The sequence below is a fragment of the Astyanax mexicanus genome, chromosome 1 (assembly GCF_023375975.1).
Source record: "Astyanax mexicanus isolate ESR-SI-001 chromosome 1, AstMex3_surface, whole genome shotgun sequence".
Classification (NCBI taxonomy): Eukaryota; Metazoa; Chordata; class Actinopteri; order Characiformes; family Acestrorhamphidae; genus Astyanax; species Astyanax mexicanus.
The window spans coordinates 85,463,277-85,489,301 of record NC_064408.1 but is presented as its reverse complement, the minus strand read 5'-3'; the positions used below and the strand labels follow the sequence as shown (position 1 = coordinate 85,489,301).

Here is a 26,025-nt window from a genome sequence, read left to right as displayed (position 1 = left end):
GTGACATCTGCATTCATTCTTACAGCTCTTCAGTGTAAACATGCTGGTTATTAAAGACGTTTTGAAGCTATCCGTGCTCTTTGTGTGCAGTTTGCTGGGTGGTTGTATTCTCTTTTAGAGTGAGGGAGTGAATAAGAGCAGGTCTGATCTCAGCTCAGAGTCTGCTCTGTCCTCCACAGACCCCGGCAGATTCTGGCATGAATTCTGCATATTTGTTCTTGAAGCTCTTTCTTTCCCTGAAGTCCATAAAGGAGCTGCTGCAGGACACTGACCTGCTCCACTGAATAGAGTGCTCTTTTATACTTCCATCACCGACACTCGTCTTTTCACTCATGTCCCAGTGAAGAGACTGAGAGATTGAGAGAGAGGGGGCAGTGATAGAGATGTGTATAAAAGAGAAAGAGCACAGTGACGGGTGATGTAGATGTTCACAACAATAAAAAAACATAAAAAACAGAGAGAGAAAGAGAGAGAGAGAGGAAGGAGAGAGAGAGTTTTACAACTATATACTATATTATAAAATGCAAGCAAGGTTACTGCATACCATTAATAAATCAATCTGTAGTATTGACCTGCACTGTTTCTTAATCTAAACTGTGATTAAAAGCATACATTATCATAAATCCCATATGTTATTATAATACTACAATGTTGACAAGATTAGTAAATATATATTACAAATTAAACTATCACTGTTACATATGTATTTAAAAGAAAGTTCCCAAAATAGTGAATTTCACTGCCAGAAAACACTGAGTGCACCTGTGTAGTTTTTAATGTTATGTTAGTATCAATTTAGCAGCCTTAACTAGGGGTGGGTCGATTGATTTAAAATATTGATAGTATCAATACTAACATTGGTATTGGGTATTGATCGATACTTATGTGATGAGATCGATTCTTTTATCTTTTATCTTCAGTACAACTCCAGGTATTTACAGAGTGACCGACTGGCCGAACAACACACCGCTCTTCTCTCACTTTACTCATTTAGCTCAATTAGCCCCTCCCCTTTTCTAAAACTAAAGAAACTGAAAAATAGATATGCTACCTTCAAAAGGATATAGTTATGCCTCAAACCTGAAATATGAATATGGCTGAATAAATATTTAATTTATTTTAACTGTTAAAGGAACATTAGGAAAAAAAAATTGAATTTGTTAATTGCAAATACAGATTACCACCCCAAAAGGGAAATTTAAGTTTTAAGTTCCCTAATAAAATTATGTTTATTTGCCTGAAAACTTTGTCCTGTGTTTTTTAAAGGAAAACTTGCAAAATAATTCAATAATAAGAAAATTCAAGTTTTCATTAAACTTTGCATACTGATGATGCACTGACGTAATAAATTCTGATATATTGCTCTCCCCTACACACAAGTAGATGGTAGTAGTAAAGAATATTGGTATTGGTATCAGTATTGGCAATACTGGCCCTGTATTTACTTGGTATTGGATCGATACAACATTTTGCAGTATCGCACAGCCCTAACGTTTAGTTATCTCTTTCTCATACTGGATTGTAATGCTATTGTTACATTAAATATTCTATCTATTCTATCTATCCACACATTGCAACTAGTACTGGGCATAATTCTGACATTCTAAAACTAAAGTTTGGAAAAAAGTTTGAAATTTTATTTCAATCTGAACAAAAATTTACATTTCAGCAATATGTAAATTGTACAATACAACAGTAATAAAATCTATACAACTTGCATGTTTACCTCTAAACATCTTTTCAAACCTCTATTTTCTGTTTTTATTTCTCTTCATCAGTCCATCACTCTCTCTCTCTCTCTCTCTCTCTCCTTCTCTCTATCCATCCGTGGTCCTCTCGGTGATGGATCAATACCGCCCTGTTTCCCCTCACCGCTAACACACACTTTCACACTCTTTAGCTTTGCCCCGGCTCTTATGCGGCTGAATGACTGCACCCGCAGTGTTTGTAGCGCGCTCGTGTTAACACACTGAAAATCCAGCCGGCCCATCTCTGAGGAGAGCCAGAGAATAAACCGAGGTTTCTCCCACACCCACGACAAGCGCTTTCATCCGCTCTCTTCTGCACTGTCTCTTTTTACACTACAGAAACGCTGCCATCTGTGGAGTGCACCGCAGTGCGAGCACAGACCTGTTAGATCAATAACACAAACAGCTGGGCTACGGCTCACTTTCTGTACTGATACTCCACTGTAGAGCAGCACTTGTTAGACTACACAACACCTTCATAAACCTTTCACCAACTGGCATAAGCATGCATAAACAGTTTTAAAGGCTTATTTTAACAAGTGTCAAGTGTCATATATGCTGCTTTTGTTAACCCTGAAGTTATTTCAGCCAGAAAATTCTCAAAAGATCTGTAAACAGAAAGAATGCACTATTTTTTTTTTCCTGACATCAAACTAAATGAAACATTTGGCCAAAAGTCAAATACCAAACATATTTCTTTTTAGGTTTTTATTTATTTTGCCTCTTTTTTTCTTCACTGTGGAAATTCAACATATTTCTTTTTCTTGATTTACAAAAAAAAAAAAAAACATTTGCAAAACCACAATTTTATAATTTTTTAAACATTAAACATTAGGGCTGCAACTAATAATTAATATAGTACTCGACTAATCTTATGATCATTTTTTCCAGTTAGTCGTTTAGTTAACTATATAATGTAATCATGATTTCATTTATATCATGTTTTACCTCACCTACCCATGCCTTCACACTTGCTGAAGTCACACTGTTTTCCACTTTCTAACGTATCGTAATATAACAAGTTCCTCCAGAAAACTGAATACATAAAAGCTATAAAACATGAATATAAATCTGAGCTTGATACCATAATCAAATGTATTTGGAATAGTAGTCTTTCAAATGAAGATAATAAAAAAAATAATTGTCAATGAGATTTCAAGCTAATTTTTATAATTGACATTTGTTACAACCCTATAGAACATCCCAGCTGATAAACCAACAAAGCACAATATTTATATTTAAACAATGTACAGAAATATATATTTTTTCCCATTTTGTGTGAATCATTTCAGTTGGAATAACCTTTCATTAATATGTATGAAGGTTTATCTCAGTTATTGCAGATTATGTAGGTGTCATAAAGCCTTCATAAGGGGCTCAAGGAAAAAAAAACTGACCACTTGTTTTTTTTTTTTAACTGGACACCCTTTTAAATTTGTGACCATCAGGCATGTTATAACAGGGTATGCACGCAAACAAGCTCAACACACAACTTTGCTCATTATTTTGATTATTTATGCTCAGTACACTTTGAGGACGATGTTATGATTATTCATGGTCAGAATGGCCTGAGGATGATATGATTACTAATGGTGAGGAAGCTAATGATACTAATGATCGCCCGGACGGTTGATTTATCCTTCTGCAAAGATCTGCAGAAATATATTTGAGGTGGAGCAATGTGATAATGGGTAGTTGAAGGCTCTCAGAGATGATCCCAAACAATCCCAGTAGAGTTATTTGGAGAGATCAGAACCCTCTTACCACTCCTTTACACCTAAATAACCTTAGTTTGGAAAATGCTTTATGAATGAATGAATTTCAACATATATAGCGCCTTTCTAGAAACCCAAGGACACTTTACAATTAACATGTTTTACACACAAGCATATTATTACACATCAACACTCTTCCACACACCGGTGAGAAGCGGCAGCCAATAGCGGAGGACTGCATCGGGCACTACAGCATTTACCCAGGACAGAGTGCCAATCTATATCTGGGCACAGTCATACATACATTTACACACACAAACTTACATATATACCACACTTTACACACATACACACCAGATCAATTTAGAGTAATCAATTTCTCTGGACAATTTAGAGTATCCAATTTACCTGATCTCCATGTTTTTGGAATGTTGGAGGAAACCGGAGTCCCCGGAGGAAACTCACACAGACACAGGGAGAACATGGAAACTCCACCCAGATAGGGACTTGAACCCAAGATCCCAGTGCTGGGAGGCGAACGTGCCAACCACTAAGCCACTGTGCCACCTTTAGGCCTCTAGTCATCTAAATGAGATGTTTGAAAGTACTGAAAGTAGAATCGGAGTGAAGAACCTCTTTAAGGTTGGATTAGTCTTTGACCCAAGTGGAGCAGCACTCAATAATGCTTTATGACTCCTCGTGCTATAGCAATTTTTCCATGCTGCTCAAACTGCTACAAATTCTTTTGGAGAATTGCCAGGTCAGAATGAAGCAAGGACACTCACCGATTTGCCAGAATGTGAAGCTGAAGAAGTACTGGAGACATGTTCCAAACATCACTCCACTCTTTATCGAGGGCTAGTCAGCAGAGACCTGTGTAAGCACAGCTCAAGATGCTAAGCTAAGGCTAAAAACTTCCACTGATTTCCCAAAGCTTGACAGAGCTCAGGCAAAATCAATAAACAAGAACTCAACCTTGTTAATGTATAAGTCAGTGGCATACATACACTTTTCAAAGCAACTCTAATACTGTTCCACATAGGCTTGGAAAGCTGATGCCTGAAAGACCCTATATGCTAGCATTGCAACAGGGCAATAATACAGTCAAATCAAGCTCTTTAGTGAAGGGTTTTTTTAGCTGCTAATAAACCTAGAAGAGGCTTTTCCTCACAGTAAAGGCCATGGAGCTAAATCTGCAGAGATGACATCAAACAGAGGCTCAAAGAAAGCTAGCAAATATTTAGCAGCAACTGAGAGCAACACCAGAATTAACGCTCTGTTTGTGGGTGATTTCACTATCAGGAAGCAGCAAATCATCTGTATCCTCATCAAACCACTGTCTGCATTCATTTATGCTCTTAAATGAACCTCCCAGCATTCTCTCCCAGCACAGGAAGAACAATCAAATCATTGTGCATGTAGATCAGAAAGGGAAATACTGAAAAAAGGACTTTTGATTTGATAGATTATTTATTTGATAATTTTTTTTTACAGTAAATATTTATTCTTAAAAAGTATATATATATATATATATATATATATATATATATATATATATATATATATATATATACAGTACCATTCAAAGGTTTCTAAACACCTACTCTCATTCAATTTATTTTATTACTTTCTTTCTATGATTTTTTTACACTATAAATTTAGTTTTAGAGACTACATTAAAGCTATACAGGAACACATGCAGAATTATTTTGTAAGCAAAAAAACTAAATATGTTTTATAGTTAAGATTCCACATTTAGTAGCACATTTATCTTTGAGGACATATCTGCACACTCTTGGCATTTTAATCTTAGTGTCTTCATGAGGGAGAGTCACCTGAAATAGTTTTCTTAGCATCTTGAAGGAGTTTCTGGAGGTGCTGAACAATAGTTGCTGCTCTTTCTGCTCCAGCTTATTTCAAATGACCATCTCAGTTGGGTTGGGGGGGGGGGGTATTGTGATTGATTGATTGATTGATAGATCAACCCAGCCCCCTTGTTATCTTCCCCAGGTGGTCTATGTCTGTGTCTATGTATATATTTCCTATGTTTTCCTTTTTTCTCTGTTGTGCTTTTTCTTCCTTTTGGCCCAGTCTGGTTTGTTTGGTCCCTCTTTGTTACTGATTTGTTGTGGTTTGATATCTTTATCTGTATATTGTTTGTTTGACACCTGTTAATGTTAAGCCTTGCTTTTTAAGTTAGTCCTTTGTTATTTGCTTTACAGTCTTAGTATTTGCCTCTTTGTTTATTTTTCTATGGCTTCAATTAAAACCAACTTGCCCTTGCATCCGGCCTCCAACTCTGAGACGTTACAAAAAAGGCAGAGCTTTCTCATAATGAGACAGCTAACACTGTGCTGTCTACACATCATATCATTGTCAAGTGCATTAAATACACTTGAAAAAACATGTCAGCATTCTCTTTCAGCCCAGGGTGAATAACCTGATAACTCAACATTTTACAAATGCTAAAAAAATAAAAACGGCCCGATCAAACGCTTACAAGCATACATCTTCCAAACAATGTTTTTTTTTTTACCAATGAAAAGACTTTCATTGTGTACCTGAGTAAACCTTGTATAAAAAGTCTATTATGCTGACAATTTCTACATGTTTCTATGCAAGACTGGAGTAAAATCTTGAAGGAAAATCTGCTTTTTGTTCTTCGCCACATGTGTGCCCCTTTACAGCCCCCTCGATCTGTCCGTAGAGATCATCAAATATCACACCACAAGAGGATGAACCAACTTCAAAATATCATTTCACAAGAGGAGACACTACAGATCAGAGCAGAGAATCCCCACCACTGGAGGACATCTCTCAGACTGACTTTCAGACACTAGATGAGAATTATAATGACATGGAACATCTGCCATGGTCACTGCCATCACCAGCAGAGTCACTACAATCATCTCTCTCAACCTCCACCCTCTCCAGCCTCTCTTTCTCTCAACTTCTTGCCTTTCGCATATGGATTCCACAGGGAAGACGGGGGAAAACTGCTGTGCCGGAACTAAACTTCCCAGATTTCACACAGGAAAGTTCAGTATCCTCCATGTTTCACCTTGAACAATCTGTAAAGTCACTTCAGCATCACCAGCAACAGCCTGTCCACTGACAGCACAAAGCATGGCATGCTCAATAAGCATTACTGATGGCGGCAGCAGAAGGGTACAAAACACTGTCAGCACTCTTTGAAATGTTCCGGGTCCCCGCTATACTAGAGACGGTACTGACAGCTGTTCTGAGAGCATGTATTCCCTGCAGAATTCTTTATTCCTGTGTTTAGTGGAAACAGAAACAGAAAGAATGGAGTCTACATAGCTGATACAGTGAAACAGCTTAATCTACTGTCTGCATCATGTCAGCCTCACAGTGCCCCAGGGGCTCCTATTATCTCTACAAAGCTAGCTCTTATTAATAATAAATGTTGAGTTTCTTACACAATGCAGGAGTGTAACAGTTCTCATTGATGCAGCCTCTACAAGATCAAGCTTCATTCCACTACAATTAAAAAAAAAAAAAAAATCAAATAAAACTTAACTACAGGTCAGAAAATTAAGAGCTGTGGACAGAGGTCAGCCAGTCGAGTCAGGGGTCCAATCTATACATGAGGAAGCAGCCTTTAGCATTTATGGAATTGATTGACAAAAAAAAAAACTCAGTATGGGAGGTAAATCATCCCCCCAAAAAAACTGAAATAAAAACCCAAATGCTAAAAAATACAAACAAAATTAAATCACTTCATTTGCAATTTAATTCTTCACTTGAACACGGGTCATATGTGATGCAAATAAATTGAAATTAAAAATGGCTTTTTGCCATTTAATTTTCATTAACATACAGGTATTTTACAGTCAAATCTAAAATGAAAAAGCGTATTAATAAACTCTGTATTTGCATTTTCATTTTAGTGTTTTCATTTCTGTTTTTTTATTTTGGCAGGATTTAGCCCCCATAACCTCACATCTGGTCCACAAGTTACAGTTCGTATATATTGTTCACAATGGGGTTTTCTATACTGCATAACCAGACAGAAAAAGTTGGGACAATGTGGAAATGCATTTATTTATTTATTTATTTTTTTTTTCAGTTTAGATAATATGAATCTGAGATATTTCATGTTTTGTCTGGTCACCTTATTTTTTATTGGTTAATATGGATCCATTTCTGCATTCCAGGCCTGCAACACATCCCAAAAGAAGTTTACAATTCATCAATTACTAGCAATTTAAGGCTAGTAATAAAGTAAAAATGACCTAGTTTTTGTATTTGAGGAGCAAACATGCATGGAGGATCTAAAGTTTCATTTGAAAATCATTGATTCCCAAAGAAATATTCTACTGAATTTGCATATTTCTTCCTCTACAAGGCATAATTTATAATACGAGTTCTGACGTCAAGAGGCATTTCGTTGTGTGTACCAGGATGCCAATTTATGACTAAAACTAATTCTGAGATCATTTTCCAAGTCACACAAGTCAAGAAGTATTTGGTAAAGGCTTATTTTTTTAAATACTTTTTTCATATTTAGTTTTTATTTCATTTCAGGCGTTCATTAATTATTATAATATTGTGTCATATTGTCTCTCTTTATATAGTGTGTGTGTGTGTGTTATGTTGTTGTTTACTCTGTAGTTGTACCTGATGATGAAACTTAGATGGAATATACACTACCGTTCAAAAGTTTGGGGTCACATTGAAACTTCCTTATTTTTGAAGGAAAAGCACTGTACTTTTCAATGAAGATAACTTTAAACTAGTCCTTACTTTAAACAAATAAACTCTGTACATTGCTAATGTGGTAAATGACTATTCTAGCTGCAAATGTCTAGTTTTGGTGCAATATCTACATAGGTGTATAGAGGCCCATTTCCAGCAACTATCACTCCAGTGTTCTAATGGTACAATGTGTTTGCTCATTGGCTCAGAAGGCTAATTGATGATTAGAAAACCCTTGTGCAATCATGTTCACACACCTGAAAACAGTCTAGCTCATTACAGAAGCTACAAAACTGACCTTCCTTTGAGCAGATTGAGTTTCTGGAGCATCACATTTGTGGGGCCAATTAAACGCTCAAAATGGCCAGAAAAAGAGAACTTTCATCTGAAACTCGACAGTCTATTCTTGTTCTTAGAAATGAAGGCTATTCCATGCGAGAAATTGCTAAGAAATTGAAGATTTCCTACAACGGTGTGTACTACTCCCTTCAGAGGACAGCACAAACAGGCTCTAACCAGAGTAGAAAAAGAAGTGGGAGGCCGCGTTGCACAACTAAGCAAGAAGATAAGTACATTAGAGTCTCTAGTTTGAGAAACAGACGCCTCACAGGTCCCCAACTGGTATCTTCATTAAATAGTACCCGCAAAACACCAGTGTCAACATCTACAGTGAAGAGGCGGCTGCGGGATTTTGGGCTTCAGGGCAGAGTGGCAAAGAAAAAGCCATATCTGAGACTGGCTAATAAAAGAAAAAGATTAAGATGGGCAAAAGAACACAGACATTGGACAGAGGAAGACTGGAAAAAAGTGTTGTGGACGGATGAATCCAAGTTTGAGGTGTTTGGATCACAAAGAAGAACGTTTGTGAGACGCAGAACAAATGAAAAGATGCTGGAAGAATGCCTGACGCCATCTGTTAAGCATGGTGGAGGTAATGTGATGGTCTGGGGTTGCTTTGGTGCTGGTAAGGTGGGAGATTTGTACAGGGTAAAAGGGATTCTGAATAAGGAAGGCTATCACTCCATTTTGCAACGCCATGCCATACCCAGTGGACAGCGCCTGATCGGAGCCAATTTCGTCCTACAACAGGACAATGACCCTAAACACACCTCCAAATTGTGCAAGAACTATTTACAGCAGAAGCAGGCAGCTGGTATTCTATTGGTAATGGAGTGGCCAGCGCAGTCACCAGATCTGAACCCCATTGAGCTGTTGTGGGAGCAGCTTGACCGTATGGTACGCCAGAAGTGCCCATCCAACCAATCCAACTTGTGGGAGCTGCTTCTAGAAGTGTGGGGTGCAATTTCTCCAGCTTACCTCAACAAATTAACAGCTAGAATGCCAAAGGTGTGCAATGCTGTAATTGCTGCAAATGGAGGATTCTTTGATGAAAGCAAAGTTTGATGTAAAAACAATGTTATTTCAAATACAAATCATTATTTCTAACCTTGTCAATGTCTTGACTCTATTTTCTATTCATTTCACAACGTATGGTGGTGAATAAATGTGACTTTTCAAGGAAAACACAAAATTGTTTGAGTGACCCCAAACTTTTGAACGGTAGTGTATATATATTTTTTTTATTTAAGTAAGACCCAAGGACGAATAGCAGGGACATCTTCTCCAGCAAATAGGGGATTCAGTAAATAAACAAATAAATAAACAAATAAAACAAACTATCCTCAAATAATTTAAGACAGTGGTTCTCTTAACTGTGGCCCTGGTGGTATTTGAAGCATCCCAAGATGGTCCACTAAATGTCTTAAAATTCCTATTTTCCTATTTTTTTCCTATTTAACATTACGATTGTCTGTGTTTAGTTATTTACCTGTTTAATCTGTATGTAAGCGTGTAACACTACAGGTCTTCACTCAGAGAACTACTGTTTTAAATTCATTAACATCAGTTTTATCGGCCCTAGAGTAAAACCCTGTGGAACACCTCAATATCTGCTCTATCAACCAACAGTTCACAACAGTTTCTGCTTTATAATTAATAGACAAATGAGGTAAAAACTCTTGTTGTTTTCCTTAGTCTAAATCCTTCTGAGATATCCTTCTCAGTAGAAATACTCTATTAACCAGAAACAATAATCAAACATTTTACAAAAGCAGGCAAGCTCCACAAAACAGGTGAAGAACAATTGGTTTACAGATCTAGCTTACAGTGTATAAATAGCTGTGTGTGTGGTAACTGCATGTGTTTCTGTGAAATGGCTTGTAGGTGGTACTTGGAGGTTTTAGTTTGGTCATTGGTGGTACATGGTCTAAAACATTTGAGAACCACTGATTTAAGGTGTCAGGAGAAATTTTAGTGCATCAAGAACAAGGGCACAAGTTGCTTGATCTCCAATCACTTAGATATCACTGATAGAACTACAGGGGTTGGACAATAAAACTGAAACACCTGTCATTTTACTGTGGGAGGTTTCATGGCTAAATTGGAGCAGCCTGGTGGCCAATCTTTATTAACTGCACATTGCACCAGTAAGAGCAGAGTGTTAGCAGGGTAAGAGCACAGTTTTACTCAAAATATTGCAATGCACACAACATTTTGGGTGACATACCAGAGTTCAAAAGAGGACAAATTGTTGGTGCACGTCTTGCTGGACCATCTCTGACCAAGACAACAAGTCTTTGTGATGTATCAAGAGCCACGGTATCCAGGGTAATGTCAGCATACCACCAAGAAGGACCAACCACATCCAACAGGATTAACTGTGGACGCTGTAAGAGGAAGCTGTCTGAAAGGGATGTTCGGGTGCTAACCCGGATTGTATCCAAAAAACATAAAACCACGGCTGCCCAAATCACTTCAGAATTCAGTGTGCACCTCAACTCTCCTGTTTCCACCAGAACTGTCCGTCGAGACAATAAATTATTGTGGTCTAAAACCAGGTGTTTCAGTTTCATTGTCCAACCCCTGTACATTGGCAATTGATTACTTTGGCATGTGTTACTATAAAGAATTAGAAACAATGCATTTTATAGGAAATACACACAAAAGAGCTTTGCTACAAATGTCTTAAAAAGTGCCTATCTATGGGTGCCCCTATGCTCTTCAAATAGAAAATCCAAAGGGTGCTTTCTCTATTAGAGTAAATGTGGTTGGAGGCTGTGCCGTATAGGGTTAATGTTCTCCTGCAGGTGAGAAAGCATGATGAAGTGCCTCTAATAATCCCCCTCTAATAGAGAAGTGCCCACCAGTGGATTAAATGTGATACAGTGCTGTAAAAGGTAGAGGCGTATGAGTGGGAATGAGCGGAGGTCTCCTAATGGAAGCCCTCTCAGTGCTTTAAATATGATGTGGTGCCCTATAGGTGTCCTCACAACAGAATTAACTGTATCTCATGGTAAAAGACAAAGAAAATTGTTGTTAATGATGCACATTAGAACAAATAGAAATTCCAGTTGTTTAACCTTCATCTATTCCTTCTATGTATGTTTTCAGTTTTAGCCACACCCCCTACAGAATGTTCAGATGACAGGGGGGCTTAACAGAATTTAAGCTGTAACTCTGCTGCATAGTGTATAGAGTTAATACAGCAGGCTTTATTTGTGTGAAGTAGGTGAGTGTATGTTGTGAAGTAGGTGACTTTTACATTTTTTCACAACTGAATTTCACAAATAAGAGCCAAAACATACACTCACGTTTACAATAAAAATGATGCATGCAGCAGTACCTCTGTTTAACAGAAGCAAATACACACATTCTCTCTACAGTAAAGTGTTTAACTGTAATCTTCAACTATTGCAGGCCTGATTTCCTCGAAACAAATAAGAAATCTCAGTCTGATATTGTCCTTTACAAAACTGTACCAGCACATTCTATTAAAATAGGCCGCTCTATAGGGGGGAAGACGTGAGGGAAGACTCTTAATTAATAATGCATCATGAAATTTATAAGTAATGCATTGGTATCTGCTAAGAAGCAGCTGCACTTCCCCAAGACTGTTAATGAAAAACAAATCCTAGATTACTAACTCCAGTGTATTTATATCCTATTTTAAACATGTAACTGCTAATTATCAAACTGCATTTATTTATTTAAAATTACATATTAACTCTATATATATATTTTAGATGCACTGGATATGGATAATTGATCCCAGACCATTTTCTCATTTTTTGTGTTAAATATAAATTTCGAGAAATATGCACAAGGGATTTGTTGTAATCTGTTAGTGTCATAAACACATAATTGAGAATATAAGACACATATTACTTGTGATTTATCATTTTTCTTATTGAAAAGAATAAAAAACAACAGTAATAACCACTTAAAGGTCTGAACTACTATCTGAAAAAAATACAGTGCATCCAACAAGAACAAAGCCTCATACTGTGCAGCAACACCATGGTAGATAACAGAAATAACTGTTTCTACTCAGTGCTCTATTTTTCTGTGTGCAGCCTGAATGCATGAACACATTATAACTCCCCTGGATAAAGATTTACTTCAGGAAACCCGCATTTCCATTCTGCTGGCAAATGGAAATCTGATCACTGTACAGATAAGCTACAGAAGAAAACACGAGCAGATAATGGATGATATCTCACGGTTCAATGAGACATTCAGTTTCAGACCAGCTAGGCAAGTGTTGTTAACAAGTACAGTTCACATACTCATTCTGACTGGACAGCACTACTGTAGTGTATGCTGGTGATCTATATATTTATATAAACTGTACACATTAAACAAACTTAGGTTTACAAGCAAAGCACAGTGACATGCATGTTGGAACTTCAGACAGTAGCCGTGTTGTTGACTGGTGTGGTTGTATTTTTTCATAAATGCATTGTCTAAAAATAAAAACGAATAAATAAAATAAAAAAAGGAAATTATACAAAACAAACCCCCTAGATTCTTCTGCTTGACATTAATTATACAGTGGGATACTGAGAAAATTCTGACTCTTCAGATAAAAAGATGAGTCATGCAATAAGTAGTTTTCTTTTATGTAAAAAAAAAGAATAATAACATAGTTAATCTTAAGCAGGATTGTGACTTACTACCAAATAAATCGGACTAAAGTGTATCAGTATTTTAATGTAATGTTTAATGATCATTAAATGGAAGTTTTATATCATTTTTACAGGTTTTGCGTTTTTTATTAAATACACTTTATATTCAAATGTTTGTGGACATCCCTTCAAATAAATGCTTTGAGCCATTACGAGCCCTTCCTTATACCCTCTGAGGGCACGTTACGATGCTCATTGTTATCTTACACCCTGCCAACGGCTCATTGCGCATACACCCCTGCTGATCACACACAGGCACAGACACACAAGGACATGCAACATTGCACAAACCCAACTATTACATCAACAATAAACAGAATACAAAAAAAAAATTACATTACTGTTCCAGTAAAAGACCTGCTCACACACCTTCAAAGCATGAATGAGCAGGTCAGTTTCCTCTGCTGAGAAAATACTAATCCACCAAAGTCAGAGTGCACTTGCCTCTTAAAGGGAATGACAGGAGACACACTGATTTATTTTACAATACACCCAAAACACACCCATGATTAATTATGAGAATTAATTCATGCCTTTTAGCGCATTAAGAGAAACACAAGGTGTACTTTTCCTGCCGTTATGATAGCAAAGACATCCTAAAACAACATAGATCAAGATGTGGGAAGTTGGCATGGTTGATGGCTCACCTATATACTGATAAAACAAGGCCCTTAGAGTTAATTCCATTGCTGACACAGATGTGTAAATGCACATAGTTGGCATAGCTAGTCCAGTAACGGTAGATACTGTAAGTACTACCAAAAGAAAATAATTATTTGGAGCAGATTTACATAAATCTATTTGCATCATGAAACAGTGTGTTCTCTGGAATGATGGACCTCCAGCTTATAGTTTTGGGTTGAGTTGGGGAGTTGGCTATGAAGAGGTGGGATGGTGATCATCCAACATCCTGACCCATGCTTAAATCTAGTCTAAAATAAAGACAGTTACTCCAACAAAAGCAGGATAAAGTATTTTTAACACTACTGAATTGTGAAAACACATGATTAAGTAGGTTTTCCAATCCGATTGTCCATAAAGTGGAAAATGCTAATTAATGAAACACATTTTGAAAGGTTGGGCGCCTCTCAGCTTTTGATGGACAGTGCATTCATGTTAAAAGTGTGAGAGTGAATTCATCCTCATGCTCCGACTGCAGATCCTGCTGACCTTGGCTCGGACGCTGCATATTTGTCCTGGAAGCTGCTTCCTTATCCTGAACGCTGGAAAGAACAGAACGTCTTTTTTCTGCAGTCCATAAAGAAGCTCCTGCAGGACTCATACCTGTTCTCCTGCAGGACCCTGACCTGCACTCCTAAATAGAGTGCTCTTTTATACTTTCATCACCACACTCATCTTTTCACTCCCATTCCCAGCGGAGAGAGCCAGAGACTGAGAGAAGAATAAGAGAGGGAGGGGTGATGGAGACATGACTAAAAGAGAGAAAAAAAAGGACAAAGACGATGAGGAGCGATGTAGACACTGAATATGAGAGAGAGAAATTCACACTATTGAATGGATAAGGATGGGAGAGTGAGAGAAAGAGAGAGAGAGAGAGAGAGAGAGAGTATGGCGTCACATCAATGTCAAAAGTCGTGGGCGAAAAAAATAACAGGTGAAAAAAAATGAACCAGCATGTTTTAACATTTTGCATGTGTGTAAATTAACTTCTCTTGAGCACAAATGTGAAACTTGTGAGCAAAAAAAAGGGAATCGTGTGCGCTGAACAGAATATCACTCTCAAGCTTCACTTTTCTCCTCTCAAGTGTTTTTTCTTCCTCTCCAATTCACAGTTCTTCTTGCGCTATGCATATTACCTGTGTCAGCAGTTTGTGCTCAACTGAGTTTTTTGCGCTCGATTTTTAAAAGGGGTGGTTTTGATAGTTTGGGGGCAGGGTCAGGGTTGCCTCCCTCAGCGAACGCTATTGGCTAATATTTCCAGGGTTTGTGACGGACCGCCTACTAACAACAGCCGGAGGAAAGCGGAAAAAGAAGGACAGCAGGAGCGTTAACTGGATATGCTACAATCAAAACAACCCGCTCTCTGGCGCTGTTAGCACGGGTTAGCGCCTGGAGTAATCGCCATCCTCCGGTTCTGGGAGGTAGGTGGTCCGTCACAAACCCTGGAGATATCAACCAATAGCATTTAGCATTTGCTGAGGGAGGAGACCCTGACCCTGCCCCCAAACTGTCAAAACCACCCCTTTCAAAACTTGAGCGCAAAAAAACTCACTTGAACCAAAATTGCAGGAGAACTGTGAATTTGAGAGGAAAAAAAGCACTCGAGAGGTGAAAAATGAAGCTCGAGAGTGATATTCTGTTCAGCGCGCACACAATTCTCTTTTTTTGCTTGTGAGTTTCACATTTGTTCGCACGAGAAGTTCATTTACACACGCAAAATATTAAAACATGCTGGTTATTTTTTTCACCTGTTATTTTTTCACCTCCGACTTTTGACATTGATATGACGCCATATGAGAGAGAAAGAGAGAGACAGAAAGAGAGAGAAAGAGAGAGACAGAAAGAGAGAGAAAGGGAGACAGAAAGAAAACATTGTTTTTGTGCTACAAAAACTGAACTTCAAAGAGTTCCCTTAGCCCTATGAACACTATGCAGATACTCTACACTGTTACATCTGTAACACACTATTTCTTCACTACTTCTACCCAATTTCTATTATCAACTGTTACACAACTCACCTGTAACACATTCCACAAGTTAAAATATATACCCATCATTCATATTGTTAAAAAACTGACCTGTAATACACTCTACACGGTTACAACACCTACTCGAACATACTCCACACTGTTACAACACTAATCAGTAACACACTCCACACTATTACTACAACAACATTTAACTCTCCACATTTTAGTGATTACTCAGAACTGTGTTGTAATCTAATACCATCACAGTTCACCCGCAGGTGAGACAGATAAAGATGAATATATTCCTGAAGAAAGAAGAACAATTTCTTCTCATTTATTTCTTATTAACAGTGAGAAGATGAAAGGACAAGATAAAGGGGAAGAGAGCTCCTGCCACTGACCATTAATGATCAGGTGGTGGAAAGAGTAAATTTAAATTTCCTTTTCTGTGAAACGGGATGATTTCCTCCAAAATGTAGTCGACCAGGTGTTTGATGTCTCAAGTCTGCTTGGTTCCTTTTGCACTGGAGCTGTGCAACCAGTATACCACTGTGCTACTAACCGCACTTGCTTTAAATCATATGGAGTTAGTCTGTCTATATTTTGCAAGGATTCAAATAATTAATCTTGATTAATCACATTATTTGTTTAGTTAATCACAGTTAGTTGCATTTTTCTTGTTTGCTCAGATGAGGTAAGTGCATAGCTAGTGCAAGTGGGACTACTTACGAAATGGGATTGGGTAATTTGCCTTCCATATTGATAGAAAAGTGGTTTAAAATGTTAAGTAAATTAAATAAAGGTACCAGGGTACCAAGGTGCCAAGGATGGGAACAGGAAGGTGCCAATGCACTGTTGTAGTATGGTTGTAGTTTTAATCTGTGTTAAGTTTAAAGGCTTATTTCATTTATTTTACAAATTTGAAAGGCCAATTGCACAATCCTATTTCATATGAACTCGCAATGTCACTAGACATGTACTCAACACTTGCAGGGTGAAGACTAACAAGTACCATCTATATTGAAGTTTACATGAACTTCCATAGCTGGTGTTACTATATTCACCTAAGTATATTAGAACTTTGTGGGTGTATAAGGATTTTTTTTATCATTATTTATTAGTAGTCTGACCTGAGGAGGATGGGTCCCCCCTTATATTTGAGCCTTGGTTCTTCCCAAGGTGTCTTCTTCCTCCAGCTCTAAAGGGAGTTCTTCCTTGACACTGTTGCTCACTGTGGGTTTTATGTTCTATGTTTAATGTTTTGTATTTTGTCTGGTTCTCTGTTCTGCCATCAGATTTCTGCAAAACTGCTTTGTGACATTTGTTGTAAAAAGTGCTACATAAATACATTTGATAACACTAGAAGGTACTGAAGGTATGAAAAGTGAACTGACCCGATTATTGGATGTTTAAAGCCCAGTTTGACGCTGGCCTCCTGCATCTCCTTCTCCAGCCAGGCCTGCGGACGCACCAGATACTTCACAAACTGAGAAACCCACCAGACCGAGGGATCACCATGGAGGCGCTGGAGCCGGGGCGCCAAGTCCTCTGGGATGGCCAGGGGCAGGTAGGGGGGTCTGGGGTGAAGACTGTCCACTATAGGCAGCTCCACCACCTGGATGTCCCGGTCATTATCCTCACCTAGAGTATACAGACAGTAAAACAAAAAAAAATAACTCTGCTTTAAGAGGTAAATAATCATAAAGCCATTGATAAAAGTCAGTCATTGATGACGTGTATTTGTAAAATGTAGTTGTACGATTTTTTGCTAAAAATCTCCCTGTAGGGCCCTCTGTAACTACGCCCCTGGCTGGATCAAACACGCTGTCAGTCTGAATATGATGAATTTACTTTAATACAAGGAAAATAAAATTGGTTAGGGAGAGAGCTAAAATGAAACTAAACTTACAACTTACTCTCTACTCCATGTAATAATTCCAAATCAGTAACAGGAATCAACCCAAATTCTCAACCCAAATGTTTTAAAAAAGACGTAAAAACTAGACACTTAAAATTGATGAGTTTCTTTGATTTTACCAAATTGAAAAACCTCTGAAATATAACCAAGAGCAAGCCATCAAGCCAAGCTCAACTGCTTGAATTTTTGCAGCATAAAGAAGTGGCATAAAGTTATCCAAAAGCAGTGTGTCAGACTGGTGGAGGAGAACATGCTAAGATGCATGAAAACTGTAATTAAAAACCAGTTATTCCAACAAATACTGATTTCTGAACTCATTATTTGAGATCTGAAAGCTCTGCATCTTTTTTGTTATTTCAGCCATTTCTCGTTTTCTAAATGAGACAATAAACAATATTTTATTTGGGAATTTGGGAGAAATGTTTTGTGTAGTTTATAGAATAAAACAACAATGTTTTTTTTTCTCAAACACATACCTATAAATAGCAAAATCTGAGAAACTGATTCAAAGACTGAAGTGGTCTCTTTTTTCCCAGAGCTGTAAATTATATATATATACAGTGAGTCCAAGAAGTATTTGATCCCTTGCTGATTTTCTTTGTTTGCCCACTAATAAAGACACTATCCTTCTGCACTTGGTAGATATATTCTAACATGGAGAGACAGAATATCAAGACAAAAATCCAGAATATAATTTTAAAGAATATATTTTAATTAATTTGTATTTCAATGAGGAAAATAAGTATTTGATCCCTCTTGCCAAACACACTCAATACTTAGTGGCAAAGCCTTTGTTTGCAAGCACAGCGGTGAGACGTTTGTTGTAGTTAACCACAAGTTTAGCACACACACCAGGGGGAATTTTGGCCCACTCTTCTTTGCAGATCCTCTCTAAATCATGAAGGTTGGTGGGCTGTCGCTTGGCAACTCTGACCTTCAGCTCCCTCCATAGATTTTCGATCGGATTGAGGTCTGGCGACTGGCTGGGCCACTCCATGACCTTAATGTGATTTTTCTTGAGCCAATCCTTTGTTGCCTTTGCTGTATGTTTAGGGTCGTTATCATGTTGTCCCTCAGGATTGTGCGGTACATGGCTCCATCCATCTTCCCAGTGATGCGGTGAAGTAGCCCTGTACCCTTGGCAGAGAAACACCCCCAAAACATTATGCTTCCACCTCCATGCCTGACGGTGGGCACAGTGTTCTTGGGGTCATAGGCAGCATTTTTCTTCCTCCACACATGGCGGGTGGAGTTGAGGCCAAAAAGTTCAATTTTGGTCTCGTCTGACCACAAAACCTTCTCCCAATAACTTGGTTCATCTTTCAAATGATCATTGGCATACTTGAGGCGCGCCTCCACATGTGCTCTCTTCAGCAGGGGTACCTTTCGGGCACTGCAGGATGTGAATCCATTGTTGCGCAAAGTGTTGCCAATTGTTTCCTTGCAAACTGTGGTCCCAGCTGCCTTCAGGTCATTTGCTAACTCCTGCCGAGTGGTTGCAGGACGATTTCTGACCGTTCTCAGCATCATTGCCACCCCACGAGGCAAAATCTTCTTTGGAGCACCGGGCCGAGGTCTGTTGATTGTCATGTTATACTCTTTAAACTTTCTGATAATTGCACCAATAGTTGTTACTTTCACATCCAACACCTTACTAATCTTTTTGTAGCCCATTCCAGCTTTGTGAAGGTCAACAATTCTGACTCTGAGGTCCTGTGACAGCTCTTTGGTTTTACCCATGTTGGAGACTTGAAATCTGTGTGATCTGTCTGATTCTGTGGACAGGTGTTTTTCACACAAGTGATTAGTGAGAACAGGTGGCTTCAGGTCAGGTAACAAGTTGATTGGGAGTGTCTAACTGGTCTGTAAAAGCCAGAACTGCTAATGAATACTAAGGGATCAAATACTTATTTCACTCCATGAAATACAAATCAATTAATATATATTCCTTAGATTTATTTTCTGGATTTTCTTTTTAATATTCTGTCTCTCCATGTAAGAATACATCTACCATTAAAAGTATAGAATGATCATGTCTTTATTAGTGGGCCAACGAAGAAAATCAGCAAGGGATCAAATACTTCTTGGACTCACTGTATATATATATATATATATATATATATATATATATATATATATATATATATATATATAGCTGGTGTAAAAGAGCAGGGAAATCAGAGAGCAGCTTAAAGATCCCTGTGCACTTTGTACTATCCTGTCCTCACCGTCAAGGCAAAACATTTGACATGTAATGATTAATGTCACTATAAAATGCACATGGAACATTAAATCATGGGAGGATAAAAGGTGCCGTGCTTATATTTGACCTCATCTCTTGGGAACAATGTGACTGAATATAAAATCTATACAGCATGTATAAAGCTGAATGCCCAATACATCATCCTCTGCTCATAAATGCACAGCGCTGATGGCTGGTATGCTATTTAAATACAGAGCTAAATCAGGATTTATCTGGAAGTGCACAGTCAGCAGAATAGTGACGTTAATCATGCTATTTGTATTGCAGGGAGCAAGCTGGACAGATAGAGAGAGGGAGAGAGAGAGAGAGAGAGAGAGAGATGTCTGATGTACAGAGTCCTTTGTGACAGTTTCAGGCTTCAATTAGACACATTGTATATGTTCAATACAAACAGAGACAAAATGTAAAGTTTTGGGCGAGATTAATAAAACTAAGCAATAACAGAGCTACACCTCGCAAAATGTATGCAGCAGTAATGAAGTCCTATTCATAATGTCATCGTACTGCTGCTTAGGGCAGCACTCTCTCTTTACCACTGCAGTACTTTTACATGTGACCTCAGCAAATCCAATGCATATGAGGCATTAAGCACTGGGCTTTAGTCATTAATGCAATGCATATTACTAAAGAGCTTAGTGTCTGTTTGCGTGCACTGGAAAAAAAGTTTTACCCAATAAACTTTTGCAGCATTGAAAATAAAAATAATCACAAAAAAACAAGAATTAAAACGGTGTTCATTAAAATGTGTCGCGATTTTATACCACATAAATCTGTATAAATAGAAAAGAGGGATTTGGACAGCGACACAATCTTAATGATTTGGGCTCCGCATGCCAACACAGTGGATTTGAATTGAAACGAGCGAGATACAACTAAAACGTAGAATTTCGGGTTTATTTTAAGGGGCTAAAAAGAAGACTGTCCTATGAAGCATTTATAAACTGCAACATTGGTACCACTTTAAAATAAGACTACCTTTATAAAGGGTTTATAAATGGTTTGCAATTTGTTTATTAATGGTTACTAATTAGGTTGTAAATGTCTTAAAAATCATTAATAATCAGTTATAACACATACGTAGAAAGGGCAACAATGACCTGTTGTTTGTCAAATAGTGAACCCACAGCCATCTATATTGTTGCCCTTTCTACGTATGTGTTATAACTGATTATTAAGGCTTTTTAAGGCTTTTACAACCTAATTAGTAACCATTTATAAACTAATTGTAAACAATTTATAAAGTCTTTATAAAGGTAGTCTTATTTTAAAGTGGTACCGCAACATTTTCTACAAAGCTTCCTCATTTCAAGGGCTCAAAAGTAATTGGCCAAATGGTCTTAAAGCTATTTTATAGGCTGAATAAGCTATTTTTCTGTTAATCCATCAGGTAATCAGGTAAAGCAGGTAAAGGTCCTGTTGGAAGTGTTACATTTATAAACTGTTGCTGTGAAGCCACTAAAGGAACATTTAATGGAAGAGAAACAGACCATCATTAGGTTTCATCAACAGTTTGGTACATTCTGGTTAAAAAGAGCGCAGTGCTGAACTCAGGAACTCAAAATTCCTAATCGTCCATGGAAGACAATAGTGGTGAATAATCACAGAATCATGTCCATGGTGAAAAAAAAAAACTGTGGCCTGTTACCTTGGTATTTTATAATACATTTATCCCTAGAACACTAACATTAAAATTAGTAACAGCATCACTAAAGTTGGGTATACACTGTATGATAAGTTTTGGAACCCTTCTTTAATTTTACAACATACAACATCACATAAAATCATGGATGATCCTATAAAAAAGCTGAAATATTGGAAAATCAGATCATCTTTAACAGGTAATGTCCTAACAAAAAAAAAATGCTGCTGGGAACTTAATTTTTGGTCCACTCTTTCCTGGGACACGTGAGCACCTGATTTAAACACACAAACTCTAAAATCAAGTAAATTACACCCATAAAATATGTTACTCTCTATCACTAACGTCGTATAAAAATCACACAAACGCATGCCTCTTAAAAAAACATAGATGGGAGGAGGGAATAAACCATAACATTAATGACATCAATGAGCCCTGAAGCTACCTAAAGTCCCATACAGCTCAGACAGCAGCAACACAATGAAAATCACATGAAATGTGATGAACGTGATTTTGTTTGCAAAGTAACTTGAAAACACGTGGTTCAAAGAGATACTGTTGTAAGTACAGGAGGCCACCATTAGGCTAAAAAAACTAAATAAATCAAAATCATACAGAGAAAGAAAAGTAAATTCAGGAGAGGGAAAAACAACTCAATTTAGTAAAACAGAAGGAATGCATTGGGAAGCTCAGCAACATCAAAGAACCTGTAAGACAACTGAAGACAAGTGAAGTTCTAAGTGAAAATAGCCCTTTCACAGAATGTATTCTAGTCAAGGACACACAAGGCTTATCATTGTCAAAGTCAACAATCAAGAGGTGCCTTCATGAATGGTAATACAGGGGTATACCTGAGATGCAACCACTGGTAACACTCAAGAACAAAAAGACCAGATTACACTGATAGGACACATCTAACAAACTTGCCTAACTCTAACAAGATTCTTTGCTTGTTGAAACTAATAATAAGAGATGAGGGATACATAATTTGAGCATCGCCATCGTGATGTGCGCATGCGCAATGGTCACATCACAGGACGTGTGAAATCAATTAAATCAAACACGTCATGTTGCAATGTTTTGATTAGATACACAGTGCTGTCTCTGTGTCTGTGTGAGTGACATGCTGCTGCTGCCTGAGAAGCACAGGGCGGAGGGGGCAGGAGTAAACACGAGGTATCCATACAAGTGGTTGGGCACGTGCTTGTAAAGGCATGTGTTGAAAGCTGTGCACCTCAGTTCAGCACAGTTGGAAAGATATTTCCTGTTACTATATTTATATATATATATTGCTAAATATAATTAACCCCCTAAGACTTTAGATTGGTGTGCAAACCTAATCAAATTAAAAAAATTATTATTATTATTATTTTTAATTCAAAAACAGGATCAGAAGGGCCAAATTAGTCTAAAACAACATTTTAGATTTCTATACTAAATAAATAAACTAGATCCAAAAAAAATTGGACGCAGATTTTTAACTGGCTCGTGTTTCTGCCTGAACTGGCTGTAGAGACTTTTGACTGAGATTCCCGTCATTTTGTTTTCAATCAATTGATTGTAATGCTATCATGCGACCACTAGATGGTACATGTAGTGTCGCCAACATTTAAAAAATGTAAGAATCATGGTGTAGAGAAGCAGAAATGTAATGTCCTTATATGAGGATGCAGGGTCTCAGGAGGTTAAGTATGATCTAGTGCTGGCTGTTCTTTTCTAATTAATTCTAATTAATATTTATTAATTAAAATATTTATAAATGAACGGCTTTAAATTCACTTGTGTTTTAAATGTGTGGTTTGTTGTTGTTGTTAATGTTGTATACCCCTTCCTTAAGTGGCTTCTTCTGTTTACCAGATCCTTATTATAAAAACAAAAAAGGTTTGTTGGTTACATTAAAGGGTTAAAGAACTGAGTTAAGAGTTATAGTGGGGTTCACCCAGTGGCTAGTTTGAGACAAATGCTGCCTTCAATTAAACTTCGGTTATGGCATAACTTAATTTTGGGACAAAGTCCATGCCAGTAACCCCCCCTACTTAGCCCTATATGCACCTTTATTCTCACTTCACTTTCATGTTGAACAACTTTGCACCCTCCACCTCCCCATCTCCCACTTATTTTACACTGTTAAAAATAAAAGGTAATTTTCCGGCAGCAGGAGATGCCAGAAAATGTCTGTAAAAAAAACCCCAAAAATACGGTCACATTTAAAACAGATATAAACCGTAAAAAATAAGTTATTTTACAAGAATGTATCCAATAATTACATGAAATCTTTCACTTTATCACTCCTTAACATGGGGCCTCGGCTTCTAACATACACTGAGTAACTGCTCTGAACTCCAGCCCAATAGTCATTCAGGTTTGCCTCCCACAGCCGTCCATCAGGGGTTTGGGCCATACTAGATTATATTTACAACTGTGGAACTGCTAAGCATGACGTGAATTCTATAGACGTTTTTTTTTTTGGGAAATAAAACGTAACATTTGTTTACTTTTCTTAACTTCTGTGATCAAGTATATTTACAATTGCTACAAACAAAACAAGCTAGAACAAAGTAAAAGCCTTAGGTTAATGATATTCTAATCCAGTAGAAATATCAGTAATGTGTATTTTCTTCACAGCTGAACAAAAGTAAACCATTAAAAATAGAGTGCAGTTCCTAAATCATCTTTTTTATTACAACTCAAAGTCAGAGCCTATGGAAAAATCCAAGTTTCCCAGAGGTAAATATTTTTTATATTTTTTATATTTATAGTTTGTGGTGGTGTTTCTGTGCATATTATATTCCAGACATGACTCGAGGGCAGCATTAGGCCTCCACACAAGCTAAAAGAATATGTTTATTAACAGAACAAAAGTGATTAAGCTCTGAGGACCCGGGGCTTCAGAAGTTTTCTTAAGAAAAACATAATATCTAAGGACTGAACAAGACGCGGGTCCAGCATGGGTCTGCACATAACTTACAGGTAAAATCAAATATACAACCCCGTGGTCATAGCAAACAAGCAATCAACAGGCTGAGAGAGTCTGGCTCGTACACTTCGATTATTGACTTGTGGAAGTAAGTGGGATTAAAATAGCTTATCTGCAGAGAAAAACATGTTTTTCTCATTTTCATCACAATGCATGCACATAATAAAGCAATATAAGCCACTGCACTGCATCGATTCACATAAAAAACAAAACAAAAAAAAAACACTCAAAGTTAAATAACCTTGACAGAACTTTGCAGGACAGATGACCCCACGAAAAAGAAGACACTGAAGCAGAAAAGGATGACGATAGATAAACATGGACGAGTCTGCACAAGTACCAGCCTGTCCTGTGTCACTGTGGGTCATTCAGGCATGAATAGATCAGGCAGATGGGAGCAGGCAAGACACTAGGCTTTGTGGACACTAGTAGGTGCAAGCTACAGCTTAAAAATGAAGAGTTTCTTTGATTTTACCAAATTGAAAACCTCTGAAATATAATGAAGAGGAAGATGGATGATCACAAGCCATCAAACCAAGCTGAACTGCTTGAACTTTTACACCAGGAGTGGCATAAAGTTATCCAAAAGCAGTGTGTGGTGGAGGAGAAAATGCCAAGATGCATGAAAACTGTGATTAAAAACCGGGGTTATTCCACCAAATATTGACTTCTGAGCTCATTTCTAATTATCTGCAAATAAATGCTCTAAATGAAAGTATTTTGATTTGGAATTTGGGAGAAATGTTGTCTGTAGTTTCTAAAATAAAACAACAATATTTATTTTACTCAAACATATACCTATAAATAGCAAAATCAGAGAAACTGTTTTAGAAACTGAAGAGGTCTCTTATTTTTTTCCAGAGCTGTATGCTGGGTTTTAAGAACCCAGGCGGATAGGATATCTAATTGAATCCAGCTGATATTCAAAATAGAATTAATGCAACTCTTTATTCTAAAACGTTCCTGAAAACATTTTTTATGCAATTTTCAAGTTGCATATTCCCAAACATTACCTACAAAAAGGTTTCATGGGTTTACATTTTTTTCTAAAAAAAAATAAATAAATAAAATGAATTTGTGAAATGAATTGCCCTTGAAACATTTCTTGTATTATACAGACTATTTCTATAGAGCTCTATAAAGAATCATCCACAAAAGGGTTTTCTGACAATGCAAATAAACTTTGAATCAAACCAACCAAACCAAATGTAGTGTTTAGATTGTCCTGATGAGCCTGAACCAAACTAAGACTGGGTCGGGCCAAGGTTTCCCACTACTTTTCTCAGGCCCTGTCTGGTTGGGTTTAAGAAAATGCTGTGTGAGGTAGGCCTATGTTTTAATGCTATTTTTTAATAATAATAAAAAAGTAAT

General features: G+C 37.4%; 1 protein-coding gene across 3 annotated transcripts in view; it reads right to left on the bottom strand.

The window, feature by feature from the left end:
- fut8b (fucosyltransferase 8b (alpha (1,6) fucosyltransferase)) overlaps positions 1-26,025 on the bottom strand; it is a 241,257-nt gene that overhangs the window by 6,916 nt on the left and 208,316 nt on the right. For all 3 annotated transcript variants that reach the window (XM_022684459.2, XM_022684479.2, XM_022684488.2), the window contains one exon: positions 17,252-17,498. In XM_022684459.2, coding sequence (XP_022540180.1) covers positions 17,252-17,498 — 247 coding nt within the window. The remainder of the gene's footprint in view (positions 1-17,251; positions 17,499-26,025) is intronic.